General features: G+C 42.7%; 1 protein-coding gene across 3 annotated transcripts in view; it reads right to left on the bottom strand.

The window, feature by feature from the left end:
* The window catches only part of KIDINS220 (kinase D interacting substrate 220), a 2,951,961-nt gene that overhangs the window by 855,284 nt on the left and 2,072,802 nt on the right, over positions 1 to 23,875 (bottom strand). For all 3 annotated transcript variants that reach the window (XM_044073258.1, XM_044073248.1, XM_044073241.1), the window contains exon 21: positions 7,718 to 7,862. In XM_044073258.1, coding sequence (XP_043929193.1) covers positions 7,718 to 7,862 — 145 coding nt within the window. The remainder of the gene's footprint in view (positions 1 to 7,717; positions 7,863 to 23,875) is intronic.

Here is a 23,875-nt window from a genome sequence, read left to right on the forward strand (position 1 = left end):
ACTCTATCTTTGTGAAAGATCAAATATGGAGGTTTTGAAGACAGGGCTTGAATCTCTGAATTTACCTAGAAGATGTAATAGCTACTAGAAAAACAGTTTTCCAAGTAAGATACACAAGGTTACATTTAGCTGCTGGTTCAAAGGGGGAATTATTAGAGCATGCAGTACCAGACTGAGATCCCATGGGAGAGCAGGGTTCTTAAACAGAGGTCTCCAAAGTAGAGTGCCTCGCAAGAAAGCTCTGCACAATTTGTGAGAGGCTACTGAAAAATATTTGAATCCAATATAAAAATTTAATATTGCTGCTAATTGAACTTTAATGGTTGAGAAACTAACCCTTTCTTTAAAAAGTAAGACTAAAAAACTCAAGTATGTTATGCATCAGAGCTGATAATGGCTAAATATGATTTTGTTTTACCCAGTAAACAAATCTTTTCCATTTACTTGTATAAAGCTTTCTTGAAGGTTTATGGGAAGATAAAATAATATGTCGGACAGGGGAAAACAGCATTGGCTGTCTGGCTATTAACGGAATTGGAGAAACCAGGGCGTCAGCCTGAGATTTGACATGTCAGGATGGATCATGCCAGTCAAGTGAGACAGGAATTTGGAGTCAGAACCAGGATCCAAGGATGGTGAAGTAAGTGAGGTCAAAGGAAGGAAAACAAAATCTGTTGAGGCCAGTATGGTGCAATGAGGATGATTTTGCTCTTCACCCTGACAGCTTTCTGTAGAAATTGTGGAATTAATGGGATCGGTGGAAAGACATTAAGTATAGTGGGGGTCATTCATGAAGTAGTGCATCTCTCTGTGATTCCCCCTGTGGAGGAATTAGGGCAAAACAGTTGCTGCATTTGTTGTTTAGGGGAGAAGCAAAAATATCACAGCAAGGCTGGCCCCATCAATGAAAAATCATTTTTGTCACTGTTCTTGTTGAGACCACTTGTGAGGTAGAAGAATACACCTGCTCAGTTTGTCTGCTATCACACTGGACTTCCCTGGAATGTGCATTACTATGAGAAAGCAGTTGGATGAAACTGACCATTGCTACACTGAGTGCTTCTCAACACAAGGGGTATGATCTGGTCCCTCTTTGCTGATGTACCAAACTACTGACATATTGTCTGCCTGAATTGCAATCGTCCCCAAAGGGACAGCATCTTCGAAGGCCTGCAATGCTAAAAGCATTGCTCTCATCTCTAGGACACTGATATGCAAGTTAGCCTCTTCAGGGGACCAAGTGCCTTGGAATGTGTTCCCCAGAAAATGCCGCATCCCCCACCCCCAACTGGGTGGTCACTATGGCCTTGGGCTGAGGGGGAATGGATGGATGGCCTTGTAGAACCTGACCCGACAATCTACCACCAGAGATTTCTCTTGAATGTCTGAGAAATTCAAATCAGAGTTCACACGGGTTGGTAAAGAATCAACCATCGTGCTGCTAGCATCCACTGGAGAATCCTTATGTAAAATCTGTCTGAAGGTACTAGTGTTATTGCTGCTGACACTGATCCTAGAGCTTGAAGGACTACGTAGGTTGAAATCTTGGAACTGCAGATTATTTTCCTGACCTGTGATCTTAAAAGTTTGAACCCTTGAGGGAGAAAGTGAAAATATCATTGACACTGGGTTGAAAACTGCTCCTATGAATTCCAAATTTTCAGTTAGTTCCATTTGAGACTTGTCATAGTTTATGGTTATTCTCAGATTAGAACAAGTCTGGAGAACCTAATCTCTTGCCATATCAACTGATGCCTGGTTGGGTGGTAATCAGCCAGTTTCTAGATATGGAAACACAAGGAATCCCTGCAGTCTCAAGTGAGCTGCTACCACTGCCATAAATTTGAACACCCTGGGGGGCTGTGGCAAGACCAAAGGGCAGTACATTGACTGAACTGGTAATAACTGGCTCCCAGCCGGAAGCGTACCTTCTAGATTGTCTGTTCATCTTTATGTGATAGTACACATCATGAAGGTCTACTGAGCATATTCAGTAGTCCTTGCCCAGAAAAGGGAGAAAGGACTGAAATGTGATCATACGAAACTAGTATGTCGAACTGACTTGTTCAAGTTGCTGAGATCCAAAATTGGTCTCCAGTCCCGTTTTCTTTGGCACTAAAAAAAACCCTCCAGTAAGTTCCGGATTCTATCTGGCCTGGTGGGACCTCTTGGATTTTTTTCTAGCAGCTTTTTTTACTAGAATTGCTGCTTCTTCCCTCTGATTGGGTGGAACATTGGGGATTTTCCTTGAGACTGGAGGTGGAAGGGAAAAGGGTATTATGTAGCCTCTGGAAATAATCCTCTGCACCCAAGTATCTTTTGTTACATCTAGCCAGGCTCTGTGGTGCTGGGATAATCAATCTCAAATTGCCTCCAGAGGCGGGCAATGAGGCCTCCCTTTCAGGAGTGCTGGTAGGTTTTGTCCAGGAAAGAATCTCTAGACCCCTGGTTCTGTGGGCCTCCTCTGCCACAGGGATGGCATCAACCACTGCAGTTCCCCCCCTCTTCTGCCCCTGGGGGAAGTTCCTCCATGTGTTTCCTGGAAAGGACCCTGTGATTTCCAGAACCACATCTTTCAACCACCTCATTAATTCCTTGAAAACGATCTCTGAGGGGTTGAAAAACATACACCCACTGCAGACGGGGTCTTTCCATCCGTCTCACACCTGGACAATGTGTCCTTCATTTTGGGTCCAAACAAAGATGTGCTGTCAAAAGGAGCATTTACAAACAACATGAGAAGACCTGAAGGGCTCCATAAAATCACAGAAGGGCATCCAGGCACATTTCCTGATAAAATGTCTGAACCCACTGCCCTTGAGGTTCCTTGGGTACATGCAAAATGAGCCTCATGGATGAATTTGAAATAGATTGCAGGGTAACCAGCTGAGAAGTCACGGATGATTGGACCTCTGCAGAAATGGATCCTGAGGTGGTATTTGACATTTCCTTAATCAAATCCCTCTGTAACCTTGTAAAATGTACCAAATAATTTAGTGACAAAGGTCACTGAAATATAGACATGCTTCCCAAACCTGTCCATCGCCCTAGACTCTCTGTTAGGGGCATGAACAGTGAAATCTCTTCAGTAAGTTCCTTTTTGGTAGCCGCCACCAACACCATGGCATCAACAAGCATTCCTTTACCCCAAAATTCCTTATCTGAAGGTGGTGCCATCAATGAGCACCCTTTTACCCCAAAACTCCTTATTCAAAGGTAGTGACATAATCTTGTCCAGTTTCTGGAGTATGGGTTCAACTGTTTCAGGTTCCTTCCACTCCTGGCGTGAGACCAAATCAATAAGCTCATCAGTGGGCGGAGTAATTCAGGAGGTAGACGGGCCAGTACTGAAAGCCTCCAGAAATAATGACTCCTCAAATGAAGTGTTGCTGGGTGACCAACCACCTCTCTCTTTTAAGATCTCAAGGGTGTCTCTAAATGAGACATCTTGAGGAGTTGACCCTTCACCTTCATCAAAGTCTGTATTCCTCCATGACTGACACTTGAGGACAGTCCAAGTGCTTCTTCTTGCACTTCTTCCTAGGGGCCTCTCCTCAGTGGAATGCTCCAGGGAGGTATCGGAAGAAAGTGTAACACTCTGATGGGAAGCCTGGGGTCCCTGGGACAGGTTGTCCATGTGGTAAACAGTGATGAGACTCCAAATGCAGGGACATCAAGGTAGAAGGTTGAAGATCCGTGGGGACTGGATCTATCCCTTCTCCCAGGACAGAAAACACCCTCTTCAGAATTTCGAAGGCATACCAATACGGAGAAAGAGAAGACCTCAGCTCCAAAAAGACAAGGTTTTGGACTGCTGTCCTTCATTCCAAAAGCAATCTCCCTGAGGTAGAAGCTGGAGCCAAGCTATCCAATGCCGGGGCTCCAAGGTGCAGAGATGGCTTCCAACAACTTCGGAGTCGACTCTAACACCTTGGATCCAACAAGGAAGCTTAGACTCTGACAGTCCACTGGATCCGGCAGAACTGCAGCACTCAGAGTAAGCTTTGGATCCAAAGATATTATCATCTTTGGATACAAGCCAGACAGAGCCGGAAAGCTTGGACCCAAGGGACTCAAACAGTTGAAGGAATCAGAGGAGGACCTTGACGTGGAGGTGTGGTCGAAGGACAGACCTCCTGACCCAAAGGGCTAGGAGCTGATAAGACACCCATCTGACTCTGCGACGAGAAATCTTCCACACCACACTTTCCACATCTTCCTGTCAAACTTCTGGAAGGCACCGGATCAATGGACGGCAAATATCTTGTCCTGGGAAGAGATACAGGGCTTAATGCAGTAGGATTAGATTTTTTTTTTTGTCTGATCCAAGGAAGTCGGGTCCATCACCTTTTTCTTTTTCGGATCTGAGGGTGAGGAACTTTTGGATCTTACCAGATCCAGCTTATGCCTTTTCTTGGATGGCTCCAAAACCGGTGCATGGCTGCGAAGAAGGCTTCAGCTCTTTACTTTTGGGGGATTGAGATCCAGATATTGACTTTCCAAAAGCAGATGGTAGCAAATCTTTCAAGTTTGTTTTTTCTCTCAACTAAGGCTCTGGAATTGAAGCCATGACAGACTGTAATGGCCCAGGGCAGTAAACACACACAGTGTGGGCCAGACATCAGAAGCTTGTGACCACACTTAACACACTTTTTAAGTCTAGTGGGGCCTTTTTCTGACATTATACTAGCCACTATAAACAAAGTTAAGAACATTTTTTTTTGAAGAAAAAGAAGGTAGAAAGAAAAAAACTACCAGCGATGGTAATAAAAGACTACACTAAAGTGTAGAAAGGAAAAGAAAATTTACTCTTGACAGTACATGTAGAAGCACAATACTGTATATGACAGATAAAAGATAAGGAAAAATACCAACTATGGTAATGCAGGAATTACTCATTCGTAAAAGGGTAAGGAAAATATTAGCAAGTATTAGAAGAAAATATTTGGAAATATTAGAAAATAATAATAATAATCACTTATCTATTAAGCTCAAAAACGAGGTCAACCACGTGTTTCATGGAAAGTGGCAAATGAGATCTGAGGTAACTTAGGGTAGATGTATTATGGGTAAGGGAGAAGCTCAAGAGTTTTTGGTTGCCATGAGCTTTAGTAAATGGCCGATTTGGATACCAGGATCGGATCCAAACTCAACAGTTGAGGATAGAATGAAAACTGACAACATCAGATCTAAGGGTATGATTTTTTGGATTGGGACACAGGATCGGAATTGTCTAGACATAGTAAAGGCTGTATTAAGCTTAATTCTGTTGGCTGCCAAACAAAGCAATTACTAGAAAATGGAAATCAAAGTCTAAACTACTGTATTTGACGTAATGAATATCATAAAAGAGATAAGAGAAGTCAAAAAGGCATAGTTAAAAAAGGGAAGAGCAAATTACATATAAATAAATGGAAAGTGTGAGAGCAATGCATGCAGAATGACATTCATAAGGAAGAGTGAGGTTTAAGAAAACACAGGAATTCATCAATTTATGTAATGTTGGACTGTAGGATAACTCCAAAAAACAAAAAAAAAATATATGATACATTTCTCTCTCTCTTTCAGCTTCTACCGATTAGGGGTTGCCACAGTGGATCACCTTGTCCGCTCATGATTGGCAGTGGAGTTTTTATGGTGTGGAGTTGCCAGCCTGGCGCCCAACCTTCCACAGAAGCACACACACGCACGCACTCACGCCTAGGGCCAATTATAGCTTGGTCAATCTACTTGCAGCATGTCTTTGGAGATGTGGGAACAAACCGAAGCACCTGGAGGAAACCCACACGACTACAGGGAGGATATGCAGACTCCGCACAGAAGACACCTCCAGCCGAAGATCGAACCAGAGAGCCTCTTGCTGTGAAGCAACAACGCTAACCACTGCACCACAGCAGTCATCCAAAAAATATATATGATTAACAGAAAAGAAAATAAACCGTATTAACATTTTTCATTTGCATACATTATGCATCATATATAATTTTTTATGTGATGCATAATGTATGCAAATGAAAAATGTTAATATGGTTTATTTTCTTTTCTGTTAATGTATGTTTGCCTATGTCTTAAATGATAATGTAATAAAGGTGTTTAAAAAAAAAAGATGCTGGAAACCAAAATGTATTCTGGCTCTGGTATAAAGGCTTTAAGGTACTGGAATAAGTTATTAAATTTGGTCAGAAATTATGCCGGAGGGACTCCTTGAATAAATCTGAGCGAAATGCTCAAGATAAACATATCAACAGTTTATTACATTTAGAATGCAAAAAGTTAAAATGGTCAGAATTAAAGCAGTAAATATTACATAGCTAGTAACTTTCTGTTAAAAGATGCTGACAAAATTAACAAACTTTTAATCACGAAGATTTAGCATAACTTACTTTAAGCACCCTAAGCCGTTTTTCACACAGGTGTGGTTGTTTCTTCAGATGACGGACACTTGCTGATTGGCAGTCATGTAAATTCAGCTTGCTAGTCCTAAATAAGGTATATAGTTCATGCTTTGTAATACTAAACCACAGAAATGATAAAATGAATATACTTCTTACCATTTCTGCTGCTCACTGCTTGTAATGCCCACTTGCATCAAGGCAGCTGCCACTCCCCTCCATAAACAACTTTGTATGACAACATTTGTTGGGGGGTAGAGGGGGATGCTGCTCCCAAAAGGATGTATAGATATGTGACTTCTTTTTTGGTACCCTTATTACCTTAACAAAAAAAGCATGTAGTACAAAAACTCACTACTTTACATAACACACAGGCCATAAATGAGAAGAGGGAGGGGGCAGGGTTAGCTACTGCGCATGCTGTGAAGTACTTAGTTATGTCTAAAGTTTTACTACAGAACAAATATTCATTAGATGATAACATATCTCAGTCTTGGAGAACACTGTCAGAATTTCAGTATCAAGGATTTATTTATGTAAGCCTGCACAATGCTAAGGAAAGCAACTAGATCAAGACACTTCCAAATTTTTGCCTGGCAGATTCTGCTACTTTAACACTTCAAGTAAATAAAATAAGCTATTCCCTGAAGTATCTAGCATTTGCAAGAGATGTCATAAAAACTAAAAGAGGGAAATTGGATTCATTTTAGGACTGCATCAGGTTTATCAAGACTAAACAATATATTCAGCAAATGATTAATGAAATGTTTAGTTTGAATCATACAAGCTGAGGTAATATTCTTTTTTCTTTGGGGGGGTAGCAAAAACTGAGAACTTTCTAAATATAATAAACAATTACTAGCGCTGTTGATGACTGTGGCTAAAAAGTGATTATTAGACAAAGGAAATTTGAAGAAAAGCCAACTGTGGGAACTGATAGAGTTAGTCTCAGAAATGGCAGATGTGGAAGACAGGACCTCTTTGGGTAAGGTGAGACAAGGTTTTAGGAACATTTGCACATCTGTCTTGATTTAAACTTAACAGCAGAAATAAAGCTGTTAAAAAAAGTTGCGCCAAATAGGAACAGAAACACATCAGTTACATGTATTGACATTCTATGACGGACTCCTCAAAATAACCTATTCAGATTTTGCCAGTAGAGGTAGTTATTTCATATTCTAAAATCATTAACTCCCACTAAACATGAATACAAGTCATTACCAGCTATATGAAACTATGTTTTCCAAAACTGGACAGTAACTGATCTCTGAAACAATGCCCCCCCATATTAAGAAAAACAATTAAATTAAATGAAACATGTATACCTGTTACAGAAACAATGTTGAGTAGCCTTCTCATAGTCTGAGGGCTAATATCACTGAACCAGTCTTCTGTTACCAGCAACTTGGTCAGGTCAAATGACATCTGACGTGTTACCTGACGGTGTATTTGCCTCCTCCTGTACGTATCCTGTTAGAAATAATTCACAATGAAACACAAAATGGTTACTTTTAAGCAGTGTGCTTCAAAGTCTGATAATACATGCCTTTTTTTCCTTAAAATATGCAAAGTTCTTAACATTTTTTATGCCTCACCTTTGCATAAAGTACAAGATAGAACACCTAGCACAAACATTACAGAGCAGAGGAATTGTGTGCCTGTGTCTGTGTGTAGACATGTGCTGCAACACTGCATGCTGTGCTTCTGTTGAGCTCCAGGAAGGTTACTGTATGCCCATATTGATGTCAAACAGATTTCTGTGGTTGTCATTAAAGACCCAAGGGATGTTTTCTGGTGCTATGGTCAATATTACAACACCGTTAACCACACCCTTCCTCTAACTCTCACTTAAGTGAAGTGGGCACATTAAATCTCTTTAGTCATTTATTTCTGAAACAAACTCCACAATATCAGAACAGTTTGTGTAGACATCAGCAGTACTGAAAATGCTACAGAAAATATTAATTCAGAAGTCAGATAAACTGTAAAAAAGAAAAAAGTCATAAGCCATGTGTGTGTGTGGGGGGGGGGGGTCTACACTAAATGGTTCAGTGGTTGAGCAGGAAACACTCAATCTGAATATTTAGTCTTAATAAATGTTCAAAATGAGCAACCAGTGCAAGGAAACTACTAAAAAATAAAATACTAACACTGCCAGCAGTCGGAACACTCTGCTTCTCCACCTGTTGCAAAATATACAGCTACTAATGATAAAATTCACTTTTATTCCACACAAAAACACGAAATACAAAGGATTTCCACACAGCAGCACAAAATACAAAGGATTGAGCGCTTTCTTCCCTTCTTTCCTAATGAAATCCCCGGTTTTGGGGAAGAAAGCACTCAATCCTTTGTATTTTCTGCTGCTGTGTGGAAATCCTTTGTATTTCGTGTTTTTGTGTGGATTAAAAGTGGATTTTATCGTTGGTAGCTGTATATTTTGCAACAGGTGGAGAAGCAGAGTGTTCCGACTGCTGGCAATGTTAGTTTTTTGTTTTGTTTTTTAATACTTAGTCTTGCTACTTTGAACGGGATATGAGGACAAAAATGCATGTTAACATGGTTATGTTTTGCCGAACATGTCACGTGTAACGATAGACTACTTACTGTAATCTTCACTCCCATGCTAGTTTCCAGTGAAAAACATACTAGACCTAACCACCAAAGAAATTAGAAGTTATGTTCTTACCATAATTTTCCATCTGTGTTGTCAGTCTTCATTTCTCCTTGACCTTTGGGATGCTGTTACAATCCTTGGAACTGGCTCGGCCGTTATATAGCTTGCGCAAGCCAAAAACTCTCAAGCTAAGTCTCTACCTACAATACCCCTCTCCAGATTACCTCGAGTTTGCAGTTACACAGGAAGACAGAAGAATATGTATATGGAACTGAAGCGGCTATGTTCAAGGTCAAACCTGATAAAGTTAGCAGAACAAACGTCCGATCTTCCCAAAGAGTCTGCAAGAGGGGGAAGGATGGTGGGCTGCCAAGGATAAATGAAGATCGATGACAGAGATGGAACATTTAAGAACTTAACTTCTTAACCTGATGTCGTCAGTCTTCATTCATCCTTGACCTTTGGGACAGAGTCTCCAGCTACTTTAGATCTTGGGTGGCCTTATGGAAAGATAGTCCTGAGAAACAGAACCAAAGAATGCTCTTCCCCTGTACACCAGATCCAATTTGTAATGAGTGATAAAGGTATGCAGAGAAGCTCATGTTGCTTCTCGCATATTTCATCCATGGAATCCTCGGAATGGAAAACAGCAGACATGGCTATTGCCCAAGTAGAATGCGCTCTCACTGGTGCTGGTAATTGGAGATTCTTTTTACTATAGATGAAAGTAATACACAGTCTCTTAACCAGCTTGACAAGGTGACTTTTGAAACAGATTTCCCCAGAGATGGACCAGAGAAAGAGACAAATAAAACTGGTCTGATTTTCTAAATTCTTTAGTTCTGATGAGGTAGAAACATAGCTGCCTGTGACCATCCAGCAATTGTAAGCAATATTCACCTTTAAAATCCCAAAAAGCAACAGATAATTAATACTCCATTGCTAATGCACATTCAAACACAAACACTATAAAGCAACAGCTGGTTCCTCATATAAAATCAAAGATTAATGCAAACATGGTTTTATATGAGGAAACGGCTGTTGCTTTACTCCATTGCTTTGTTTTATAGTGTTCGTGTTTCAGTATTCACTTTTGTTGGAAAATTTTGGAAAGAAAACAGGTAAGTCAATGATTTGATTAATATTAGTTTCAGAGACCACCTTAAGCAAAAAAAAAAGATGGGTTGGTTCTTAATGAAACCCTATCCTTATGAAAAATCAAATATGAGGGTTCTGAAGATTGTCCTTGTACTTCCGAAATTCTTCTGCCAGAGATAATGGCTATCAGAAAAATGGTCTTCCATGAAAGAAACTTTAAGTGACAGGTAGCCACCGGTTCAAAGGGGGAAAGGACCAAAGACTGCAGAAACATAGTCAGATCCCAAGGAGCTAGAGGGTCTTTAAATGGTGGTTTCAGCCATAAGGTTCCTTTCATAAACACTACGTAATCTACGGGAAATTACAGAATTGTCTTCAAACCATTGTGGAAACTGGTAATAGCAGCTAGTTGGACCCTAAAAGTAGAAGCAGAGGCTCCTTGTTCAAAAAGCGTAGCTAAAAACTCCAATAACCCCTTCTCTGCACCAGTTGAAAAGTTAAGACCATTATTGTGTGCCCAAATAGAAAATCTTTTCCACTTGCTGTGGTAAAGTTTCCTGGTGGAAGGTCTATGAGAAGCTACTAACACTTTTTGAACTGGAGAAGATACATTTTTCTGCCTGGCAACTAATAGAATTGGAGGAGCCAAGCTGTAAGCTTGAGGTTCTGAAGATTAGGGTGTACCAGTCCCTGTGGATGAGAGAGAAGATCCGGAACTGGATCCAGAATCCACGGACAGTGAATTAGACGAGGTCACAAAAAGGGGAACCAGACTTGTCGAGGCCAAAAGGGTGCAATGAGGATCACCTTGCTCCTCAACCTGACGGCTTTCTTTAAGAAGAGAGGAATCAGTGGGAAGAGGGGAAAGGCATAAGGGCCAATCGTGAAGGAAAGCTTATCCCTGGGACTCCCCCTGCGGGGGAATTATGATGAAGTAGCTGCTGCACTTGTTCACGGGAGATGTAAAAAGGTCACACCAAGACTGACCCCAGCCACAGAAAATCTCCTCCTCCAATCTGGGAATGAGAGATCATTTGTGAGGCAGGGGAATGCACTTCCTCAGCTTGCCCATTATCACATCTGAAATCCCCAGAATGTGCGTTGCTATCAGAAAATGGTTGGAAGAAATCGGCCACTGCCACACTCAGAGTTTCTCGACACAGAGGGTAGGACTTGGTTCCGTTTTGTTTGTTGATGTACCAGACTACTGACATATTGTCTGACTGAATTGCAATTGTTCCTGGGGGAAGGTCATTTTGGAAGGCTTGCAAAGCTAAAACCACTGCTCTCAATTCCAGAACTCTGATATGCAAATTGGCCTCTATCGGGGACCAAGTGCCTTGGACTGTTCTGCCCAGAAAATGCCCCCACCCCACCCCATCTGGGAGGCATCCATGGTCACTATGGCCTTGGGTTGAGGTGGAACAAAGGGACAGCCTAAGAGGATCTCCTTGGATTCCATCCACCAGGATAAGTCCTTCTTGCAATGACTGGTGATTAAAATTGCATCCGTCACTGGATGGGTCAGGATGGACCACTGGGATGCCAAAATCCACAGGTGCAGACTCATGTGAAATCTTGCTAGCGGAACAAAGGTAATGGCTGCTGCCATGGACCCTAAAGCTTGAAGGACTAAAAGTGCAGGTATCTTGTCAATGGAGATACTAGCTTGTACATGGGATCTTATCTTCTGTAGCCTGTGTAGAGGAAGAGAAGCTGTACAAGTGATGGTATTTAGAAGGGCTCTTATGAACTCTAGATCTTAAGTCAGACTTAGTTGAGATTTTGATTATTTCACTGCACCCCCCAGATGAGCAAACAGATGTAGAACGAAATCTGTTGCTTGAAGTAGTAGATGCCTGGTGGGAGCAGTGATGAGCCAGTCGTCTAGATAAGGAAACACTCGGAATCCATGCAGTCTCAGTGAGCTGTCACTGCTGCCAAGCATTTGGTGAACACCCTGGGGGGCTGTGGTGAGGCGAAAGGGCAGCACTCTGAAATGAAAATGACTGGCTCCTAGCCAAAACAGGAGGAATCTTCTGGAGCATTTGTCCATTTGTATGTGGTAATATGCATCCTGAAGATCTATAGAGCACATCCAATCATCTTCCTCTAAGAAGGGTACTATACACTGAACCGTGACCATCTGGAATTTTGCTTGCTGAACATACTTGCTCAGAAGGCTGAGATCTAAAATTGGTCTCAAGTCCCTTGTCTTTTTTGGCACCAAAAAGAACCTCAAGTAAAATCCGGATCCTATCTGGTTTGGTGGGATTTCTTGGAAGACTTTTTTTCTAGTAGTTTTTGAATTACCAGAGCTGCTTGATCCTTCTGATTGGGTGGAACATAAGGGAGTCTTCTTGATCTTGGAATGAGACTAAAGGGAATGTGGTATAACCTCTGGCAATGATCCTTTGCACCCAAATATCTGAAGTTATTTGCCACCAGCCTCTTGAGTGCAAAGAGAATCCTCCCCCCGATTGCTTCCAGAGGTAAGCAATTGGGCACCCTTTCAGGAGTGCTGGTAAGGTTCCCCAAAGAAAGAATCTCTGGAACCCTGATTTTGCGGGCTACCTCTGCCCCGGGGGTCAACGTCTTAGATTGGAGCTCCCCCTCAGCCCTGAGTGGAGCCACTGCCATGTGTCCTGAAAAGGCCCTTGGGATTTTTTGAACCACATCTTCCTGCTCTTCTGGTTCCTAGAGTGGGACCATTGGGGAGCAGAAAAATGTATGCCCACTGCAGATAGGGTCTTTCCATCTTTCTCACATCCGGCTAATGTTTCTCTGACTTTGGGGCCAAACAAGGAAAATCTTTTAAAAGGAGCATTGACGAAAGAAGACTTAAATGGCTCCACAAACTCACACAAGTCCATCCAGGCATGTCGCTTTATGGCAACGCTGCAACCTGCTGCCCTAGTCATCCCTTCGGCTGCATGCGCGATGAGCCTCATGGACGAGTTGGAAATAGACTCCAGGGAAGTCAACTGGGATGCCACTTTATCTTGGACTTCCTCAGACAAAGCTCCTGCAAGGGTATCTGACAACTTCTTGATCAGATCCCTCTGCAGCCTAGTAAAGTATGCCATAAAATTCAAGGACCTTAAAGCAAAGGTCGATGATGCAAACACTCGCTTTCAGAATCTGTCCATCGCCCTGGACTCTCGATTATGGAGGTGAACAGTGGAACTCTCTTCCACCAGTTGCTTTTTGGTGGCTGCAGCAACCACCATTACATCTACTGCTAACCTCTTAGCTCAATACTGGTGGTCCTCTGAAGCTGAAAGAATTATGTCCGGTCTCCTGGGGATTGGCTCTACAGAGTCAGGGGCCTTCCAAGTCCACTGCATGATCAATTTAATAAGCTCATCAGCAGTACAGGTCAACCAAGAAATAGATGGGCGAGCACCAAAAGCTTGCAGTTACACAGACTCCTCAGGGTCTTTGAGCTTCCATTCACCCCTCTGTTTCAGTATTTCTAGAATGTAACCAACGGAGACCTCTTCTAGGGGTAACCGAGGGGAACTCTCCATATCATCAAAGTCTGTCTTTTCTATAACAGATTCTTCAGGGATCTAAGTGTTTACTCTTGCATATTTTTTTCTGAGACATCTCCTCAGTGGGAATTTCTAAGGAGGACTCTGAAGAAGAGGGACCCTGTGCAGGGGTATCCTGCAGTTTTGGTGCTCGCTCCCCAGAAGTGGAGGTTGGTGGCAACTTTGGGCAAGAGGGAGTCCCAGGATAATACTCTGATATGGGAGAGGCCAGCTGAGAACCTGCTGAGGCCCTCTCCATAACCTAAAAGACAGGTCCCCCTGAAGAGGAATGGGAGCCCAGAATCAAGAAGGACAACCTCGGAGCTATGGTCCCACCCCACTCTGAGAAACCTACCCCCGAAGCAGGAGCCGAGGAACAGCCCACATCAGCCAAAGCTCCGGGAGTCCAGGATGACCCCGAATAAAAAACTTCAGCCAAACCGAGACCCTCAGATCTGGCAGCGAAGCTACAGCCATGGGAGTCTATCAGTTCCGATGGAACTGAGGAACTCAAAGCAGACCCTGGAACCTAAGGGGTAAAGGCTCTGGGCACTGGAGCAGCTGGAACCGGAGGAATCGGGAGACGTAAGCTCTAAGCCCTCAGAGAAGGTTAGAAAAGGAAAGTCTGATGGAATCCTGTGACAGAAAGACCCATATTCAGAAGGGAATGGGGCCTGGGAAGAGACAGAAAGACCCCTAGCTACTAGGAACTGATCCACCAACCTCACAATGTTGACTTCAGTCAAACTCCTGGAGAAATGGACAGAGAAGCCTGACAGAGATTCCGGACTGTCTAGGAATGGACTTGGAAGCTGTCCCACAAAGGGGTCAATTGAAGGGGAATATCTTGTCCTGGGTACATTGATGATATTCAGTTTTGGTTATCAGGGGTGGTATTTGTTCCAAAATTTTTGGTAGTGTCACAGCTGGAGCCAGTACCGATGGGGAAGCTAGAGTTGTTAGTACTGAGGTGGCTGGCACCGAGACCTTTGATGCTGAAGTAGTTACGGCAGGCAGTGCCGAGGAAGTCAGTTCCTTACATTTCTTAATTTTAGACTTCAGTTCCGCTGGAGGTGTGGAAACCAAAGGTTTGTGTTTCTTGGCTGCTGGAGCCAAAGGGGATGCCAGCACTGAATGACTCCTCTTCTGTCCAAGTTCAGATTTAGAAGAAGAAGAGTGGGAGGAAGTTGAGGATGTATCGGACTTGGACAGAGCCTCCTCAAAAGAAAATTTAATTAGACCTTTTAAAATCAATTTGTTTTTCCTTTGTACGAGCGCCCATTGACTGAATGCTTAACAAATTGTACAGTCTTGCTGGGGATGCGCCAGGTCCAAGCAGTACACACAAGAATGCTCATCAGAGTTGGGCATCTTCCTACCACAACCATGGCATTGTTTAAACCCAGTTGCTCCCTTGGATTCATTCTGCCATGTTGACTATGGAGAGGAATTGTCAACAGACAGCTCTCAGACACACTAAAAAGGAGATGCACAGACGCGCACATACACACACACACACACACACACACACACAAGAAACGAATGGCTAGCAGCAATGGCAGGCCAGAACTACCAAAAAAAAAAAAAGGTAGGGAAAATACTAAATTATGGTAGACAAAGGATACCACAAGGCAAAAACAGCACACTCACTCATAGAAAGAAAGGTGAAAAAGAAACTAGCAAAGGACAAGAGAAGAACTACCAGCGATGGTAGAGGACAGCACTGAAGTGTAGGGGAGAGGGATAAACAAATAAGTAAGGCAAAGTTGGTAGAACAATATTCAACTATAGGAATATATAAATATCAAAGTAATAGTACAGGAGAACAATTAGAGAAGAAACTATGAAAAAATATGAAAAATTTTACTTCGCTGGCAAGAGAATCTGGCTGACACATCTTGAGACACTAGCAGCAAATGAGCTATGCGGGGATCTGGAGGGGTATTGTGGGTAGAGACTTAGCTTGAGAGATTTTGGCTTGCATGAGCTATATAACGGCTGAGCCAGTTCAGATTATCGGAACCGAGTCCCAAAAGTCAAGGATAAATGAAGATTGATATCATCAGATCAAAAGTTACACACTCACCAAAGTGTTACATTTTCATGATCCACCTTCTTTCACTTCATAGACAGGCCTGGTCACTGAAGCCTGCATCTCTGTCAGCATCCACTGGGCTTTACCAAGTTCAACCTCCTCCCTTCGCTCCCATTATGCATCACACCACTCTCTCCAGACTGGGTTTGTCCACTACTAGAAATACTCAAATTTCTATTTGCTTACAAGGAATAAGTGACCAGGGTAGGAAACAAATCATAAAATTTAGCTAGTATGCTTGCACACGGTTATGCTTACGACTGCCAAGAAAAGGTTTGTCAGGAGATGACATCTTGTGGTACTTTGCCATTTGACAAATGTAGGTACTGTAGAAATATATCTAAAAAACCCTGAATCTTATTAATGGGGGTTGTTTTAAGTACAGGACAATTCTACTCCAGATTCAGAGCAGCTTGAGTATGCTCTCATAAATCCCTGCAATTTTTACTATACTGGTGAGACTATGAGAATGTTTAAACAGACTGCAGGATCGTTTAAGAGATATTAAAACTGTAAGGTAGATTAGCCCATTACATGAATACTTAAGCATCTATCATAATAAGCAGACAGATTTGTTACAAGCTGTACGTAATTTTACCAGTGGTAAACTTGTTCAACAAAGTAAAGAGAGTGTACGCATATTAAAGTATGTTACACTTGTTTCAAAGGGTCTGAAAAAAGAAATGAATTGGAAATATTTTTAATGGTTTTTTTTGTTCTGACTGGTTACTATCTCATTTAATTTATATTTTGTTTCTGCTTTGTATACCCCCTTGAAGACTTTTTTGAATCTAGAAGGTTTTCTTTTTGGTTTTAAGAAACAGCTGTTGCATATTTGTGATTTATCTTATTATATTACTTTGTCTGCTGTTAGTCATAAAAAAAAAATCAACACCCCTGAAGACATCAGGTATAGTCAAACTAGGTCTCTGTGAAGGAGTATGAACAGAATAAGAAAGAAGAAAGATAGGAAAGGATACTGAAGCAGATGAACATGGAACAAGGAGATTAACTTTTGTACACTGTGTAATCTAGTCTGTCTGGGCACTTCAAAGACGGGAGAGAATCTCCAACCATTATTCTTGTGTGGAATAATGGCAGAATATCCTGGAGGATGGTTGCCTCAAAGGGTCACCTACATTTACAGACCACACCCACCTTATGCAGTAAAGCACACATCACAGCAGCATAACCACTCGTGGCATCAATTCATAACCTGCTCAGCATGTCCACTTGACAGCTGCCCTGTCCTAGAACATGTGTTGCTATCAGAATGTGACGTCGAGTTCATTTCACATTCATCACAGCCTCTTGACATCATGACACAGAGGATAGGACACGGTTCCCCCTTGTTTACGTACCACACAACTGACATATTATTGGAGCATACAGCAACTGCACCTTGAGGGGAAAAGTCCTGTAGAGCCTGCAGTGACAGAAGAACAGTCCCATTTTCAGTGCATGTCCATACAGACTCCTGCATCCATGTCTACTGGACTGTCTGCCCTAAACATTCTTCACCCTACACAGCTGATGCATTGATGGTAAATATGGCACTGGGCAGAGGGTAAAAGGTCAGCCCTTTACTAGGTCGTGCTGTCAAACCCACCAAAAGAGAAAATGCGACATTGTTCAAGACAGATGAAAAGAGACCAGTGGGCCCATAAAGTCTACTGCAAAACATTCATGTGAATCCTCGGAAATGGAACCAAGTGGATGGTTGTAGCTTCAAGACTCAAAACCTTTAGAACAAGGGCTGCCATTGGCATGGGATGTATCAAAAATAGCTGTGCTGGTGCCTGTGGAGACTCAATCTTCTCTGAAGTGACGTGCACTGATTTGGTTAATGTGGAAAGGTGGCATCCTAGGGATAACTTGGCTCCTGCAACAGCTTCAACTGGGAAGTCATGGTGTTCATTGACATTACAGCTGTTTCTTTCTTTGAAAACAAGTAGTCCCTTGCATGAACTAGAGAGTCCCTTGTGGTGGTGCTGGGAGGACAGCTAGGAACTGGTCATCCAGGTATGGGAATACCTTGATTCAGTGAAGTCTCAGGTGAGCTGCAATTGCTGCACATTTTATGTAGCAGTGCACATTCAGCCTCCTTCCTAAAGACACAGAAGGATTGACTGCACTGTGACTATCTGCCACCTGGTTTTCTGCACATATGGGTTTAGGCAGTTTAAGTTCACAATGGCCCTGAGGTATTTTAACTAGTATGGAACAAAAAACACTTAATTAAACCTTGGATCCTGCAAAAGTCTAGTGGGACCACCAGGATGACTATTTTTCAGGAGGTCTGCAACCTCTAATTTGGCCACCTCTTAAGTCTGCTACGAGTATAAAAATACCAGTTCAAACACTTCCAAGCAAAAATCTCAAACCTTCCAGACTCTTGCATACTTCAGATCCACACACATGCCTTCCCACTGTTCCCTTGTAAAATGCCATTCCATTCTCTCTTCTGGATCTTTTCTAACCTCCAATCGATTCTTACAGTTGTCATGTAACATTTTATATGCTTTACTAATTATCCATTTTTTAAAAGGGCTACTATTCCAGACTCAACTGAAAACTCTACCAGAGCTGGTCTTTCACTCAGCACTCCCCCTACCTCTTTCTCTTTGCTTACACTCTGATAGCAACTTGTGGTAGAGAAGGCAGTCTCTAACCTGCAGGCCAAACTTCTGCTTTGCATCATTCCACTCTATTAACTTTATCTCTCCATTTACTGGCTCTCAACATACTGCACCTTGATTCCTTAGCCATTTTTTTCCAGTAAATTCCAGTCCCCTCTTGCTTATTTACTATGTCCCTACTTGCAGTCATCCCTAGTGGCAAAATCAATCTTCTTTCTCCATTCCTGTGATGGCTTACTTCTAAGAGTACTTTCTGCTACTTTATGAATATAATGTGCTGTATAAGTTGCTGTTATTCTCCATAAGGACTTGTATTCAAAATCCTACTCTCTCCTTTTTTTTGCCCACCCCCATTTCTTCATCATCCCTTTTCACTTTGATTTATAACCTCCCCTGCTTGCGTCATATATATGTGACAACTGCATAGAATGCAGTTGTGTAAGTTGAACTTACCATAACAGTAGATGATCACTGCTGCAGTAGTCTCAGCTATACAGGTTACATCCTGCCAAGGATATAACAGCCAGCCAGCTTCCAAAGCTTCAGGGCACCTTCTACATGCCCAAACTGAGCTGATTAAAAGTCAAGTCTAGGCATGAAGCCCTTCAGAACTTTCCTGGCTAGAATCCAGCCTTTTACAAAAAAGCCATGAATGAAGCTAATGCCCTGGTAGAGTGGGCCTTTACCCTGCCTGGAATATATTTGTCACGGTGGGTATATCAAAATGTAAAGCCTTAGACAACCATTTGAAGATGGTATGTTTTGACACAGGTTGTCCCATCTTCATACCTTCACAAGAAATGAACAACCGATCCAAAGACCTGAAAGATTTAGTTCTGTCAGGCTAGTACCAGAGTTATCTGTGGGACACCCAAGGTATGGAGTATCCTTTGCCCCTTATTTTTAGGCTCAGAAAAGAAAATGGGTACATAGATAGTTTGGTTAAAGTAAACTCAGATACCACTTTAGGCATAAAAGAAGGATTAGTTCTCAAAGAAACCCTGTCCCTATGGAAAATTAGGTAGGGTTGACTCACCATATGAATTTGAACCTCAGATACCCTTCTTGTACAGGTCAGAGCAATCAGTAAAACTATTTTTCATGTTAATAATCTCATGTCATCCAGATTAGTTGGTTCAAATGGAATAAATGTTTTGATTCCCTAACACAAAAGTAAGAACCCACAGAGGAGCCATCAGTTTACCTGGAGGCCTCTTATGCAAAACCCCTTTCAAGAACATTTTGACTGACACAAGACTACCTTGAAAGAGGAGGATACACGGGCAGACATAGTGAAATGACCAATAAGTGAACCTTGATACAGGAATAAAAAAAGGCCATAGAATAGTAACTCACACAAATATTGTAAAACCAGAAAGCAAATAGCTCTGAATAGGAGCTGGTTATGTTTTTGCCACCAACTAGAAAACCCTTTCTATTTCTAATATATGATTTTCTAGTAGCAGACTTTCTTGCCTCCATTAGTATGTGCTGCAAATCCTCAGAAAACAGGTGCCTAAAATGAATTAAGACCCTGTCATCCAGGCAGTCAAATGAAGATAATTGATGTTGGGGTGTATCAAACACACCTGTGCTCGTGAGAGTAGATTCATTCTGTAAGGAAGATTGTGGTAATTGCCCCTGGCCATTTCCAAAAAAAGGGAGAAAGTACAGTTGTGCACATTTACCATAAATGTAGATGCTCGAGTGTATTCACTGTTGCAGTCATCACACTTGGGTTATCTGCCTGCAGGCAGCCCTCAGTTGGCCCGAATACCAGAGACTTACTATTTCTGTGTTGGATGCTGTCACTCCAGGACTGACATCAGGGGTATAAAAACAGGTAGCTGACACCATTAAATCAGTTTTTCTTGCCCCAAATGTCAGGAGCCCCCCAAACAGGGAGTTAAGTTATGGTGGGGAAAACACCACCAGTAAAATGTAAATACCAATACCCCTGAAAAGGGTGAGTAATAGCCATAGAGAGGAGAGAGATCAGGGGGCTGGAGGGAAAAGTACAGTTTTGTACCTACCATAAATGTAGTTGTTCGAGTAGTTATGCTGCTGCAGTCATCACACTTGGGTTATCCTGCCGTCAGGCGGTCCCACAGTCGGCCAGAATTCCAAAGCATTGGTCCGACGTCGGTTTTCGTCACTTCTTCCCTGACGTCAGAGCGGCAGGGGTATAAAAGAGGCAGCCGACGTCATTTTCTTCAGTTTTTCTTGCCCCATATGTCAGGTGCCCCAATCTAAAAAGGCAAAATAAGTGGCTTGCAAACCATACCTTAGAGGGAAAAACAATAGTGGTAGTTGTAAGCAAATACACCATATAGAACATGCATCCAGAAGGTAGATGTACCTGTAGATAAAAGAAACCCCTGTTAGGAAGTGGGGATGGAGGGAGGGTAACCTGGACTGCAGCAGCATAACCACTCGAACATCTACATTTATGGTAAGTACAAAACTGTACTATGTTCATCGTGCTATGCTGCTGCAGTCATCACACTTGGGTAGAGTCCCAAGGCTATGGTTGGGTGGTAGGAGCTATACTGGGTTAGGTGCAGCTAAGATGCCCTGCAGGACTGCAGTGGCAAAGCCAGCCCTGGTCCTTGAGTATAGTGGAAGGTGGTAATGTTTGGTCAAAGTGTGCACTGAACTCCAGGTGGCTGCCTCCAGAATGTCCTTTGTTGGGACTCCTCGGAGGAAGGCTGCTGAGGTTGCTGTAGCCCTGGTAGAATGAGACCCAACATTAGCAGGCACTGGTTTCCCATGGTGAGAGTAGCAAAAGTGGATACAATGTGCTATCCATTTGGAGATGGTCTGCTTGAAAATAGGCTTTCCCTCTGCACCTGCTGCATAGGATACAAATAGTTGGTCAGATTTTCTGAAGGCCTTTGTCCTGTCCAAATAGTAACGCAACTGTCTGTGAATGTCCAAAGAGTGAAGGAGTCTTTCCCCTTTATTCTGTGGGTTTGGATAAAAGGTGGGCAAGTGTATGGTCTGACTGAGAGCCACACTGGAAACTACCTTTGGCAGGAAGGAAGGGTTGGTTCGTAAAGACACTCTGTCCTGATGGAAGATGAGGAAAGGTTCCACTGCCATAAGCGCCTGCAGTTCTGAGACCCTGCGTGCTGAGGTGACAGCCAGCAGCAGAGCTGTTTTCTATGATAAGTATTGTAGATCTGCTGAAAAGGCTGGTTCGAAAGGAGGTAGTGTCAGTTTTTCTAGCACAAAATTTAGATCCCAAGATGGAGATGGTGGATTTCTGGGGGGTCTTATGTTTTTTGCCCCTCTGAGAAACTGCCTTAGTAAAGGGTGAGAGAAGATGGGAGGATCCGTATCATATTGAGCTGAAATTGCTGAAGCATGGATCTTTATAGATGAAAAAGAAAGTCCTTTGTGTAGCATCTCAGATAAATATTGGAGTATTTGTGGAATGCTTGGGATGCCAGGATCTAGACCTCTGGCCTGGTTCCATGCAGAAAATCGTTTCCATTTGTCTGAATAAGTTTTTCTGGTGCTGGGCCTCCTGGCCTCCAGAATGACATTCAGGACGTCCTTTGAGAGAAGTGCTGATTGATAATTTAAGGTATCTTCCATGCAGCTAGGTTTAAGATCCTGAGTTGACTGTGAAGGATCTGAGAGTTTTGTTGAGTTAAGAGCTTGGGGAATTGAGGTAAGATCCATGGGGGACTGTGAGTCAGGTTTCGTAGTAGTGGGTACCAGTGCTTACGTGGCCAGTCCGGAGCAATGAGGATCATATGTGGTCTGTCTGATCTGACTTTCTGTAGTACCTTGGTCAGTAGAGGCAGAGAAGGGAAGGTGTAGACTGACAATGCTGCCCAACTGAATGATAGGGCATCCACTTTCCAGGCCAGGGGATGATAAGCCCTTGTGCAAAATTTTTGTAGCTGGCAATTGCTGGTTGAGGCAAACATGTCTGGTGGTCCCCATCTTTGAATTATCATTGCAAATACTTGTGGGTGTAGTCTCCACTCGTGAGGATCTGTTAAATTTCTGCTTAATTCGTCTGCCAATATGTTTTCCTTTCCTGGCAGGAATTGTGCTTGCAATTGTACTTGGTAAGTTAATGCCGTGTTCCACAAGGCCATTGCCTGCCTGCATAATGGGTAGGAGTGTGTTCCTCCTTGTTTGTTTATGTACCACATTACTGTGGTGTTGTCCGTCCTTATTAGAAGTTGTCCTGGATGCAAGAGGTCCTTGAAGGCTGTTAGTGCATTTTGTACGGCTAGCATCTCCTTTTGACTGATGTGCAGATGCCTTTGGTTTGCAGACCATTTGCCCTGTATGCATTGTCCTTCAATATGTGCACCCCAGGTGTAGTCCGATGAATCTGTTGTCAAGGTTTGTTTTGCTGGAGGTAAGACAAAAGGGAGACCCTTGTTTGCTTGGCATGCTTGAGCCCACCATAGAAACTCTTTTTGAAGGCAGGGAATGAGAGGTATACTTGCATCGAGGCTGTGTCTGTGCTGGGACCATACACTTTTTAGGTACCATTGTAGTTTTCTCATATGCAGCTTTGCATATGCAATCAGCTGAATGCAGGATACCATGTACCCCAACGCCTGCAGAAATTTCCTTGCAGTGAGCCGGGTAAAAGTTGCCATCTTTTTGAAGTATTGAACCAGTTTGTTTTTGCTTGTCTGGCGTGAGGTAAGCCATCTGGGCTGTTGTATTCAAGCTGGCACCCAGGAAAATTATTTCTTGTGAGGGTATTAGTTTTGACTTCCTTTTGTTTACTGTGTACCCTAGGCAACTTAGCAACTTTGTAACGAACTTCAGATGCTGTAGTAGGATGTCTTTGCTGTCCACTTGGATCAGGCAGTCGTCCAGATATGGATAAATTTGTATCCCTCATTGTCAGCAATATGCAATTACTGATACCAGGCATTTCGTGAATACTCTGGATGCAGTAGATAAGCCAAAGGGCAATGCAGAGAATTGATAATGCGTTGTACCTGCCAAAAATCTGAGGTATCTTCTGCAATCTTGTCTGATAGGGACATGCAGGTATGCCTCTTGGAGGTCCAACGTTACCAGCCAAGACTCCTTGCCCAGCATGGGAAGAAGCTGCTGTAGTGTGAGCATTTTGAATTTGGGTATCTCCAGTAAGTGTTTAGAATTGAAAGGTCTAAGATGGGTCTCCAGGCTTTGTCCTTTCTTGGTACTAGGAACAGTCTTGAGCAAAAACCTTGGCCTTGCTCTTTGGTAGGTACCTTTTGAATTGCTTTCATATCCATGAGAGCAGTAACTTGTCTTTGTGCCTCTGCCCATTGGTTTGTCAGCAGATTTGGCATGCCTCTCATCCGTGGTAAAGTGCGAAAAAGAAATCTGTAGCCTCGGGTAATAATATCCAGAACCCATTTGTCCTTTGTTATGATGTGCCAGTTTTGTGTAAAAAGAGCCAATTTTCCTCCTATAGGCGCTGCCTGGGCAATTTTGCTTGGCAGGCGAAGAGGAAAGTCATTGAGTTTGCTTCT

Source organism: Protopterus annectens, chromosome 1.part1, assembly GCF_019279795.1.
Source record: "Protopterus annectens isolate FY-2018-M chromosome 1.part1, PAN1.0, whole genome shotgun sequence".
In the NCBI taxonomy this organism is placed as follows: Eukaryota; Metazoa; Chordata; order Ceratodontiformes; family Protopteridae; genus Protopterus; species Protopterus annectens.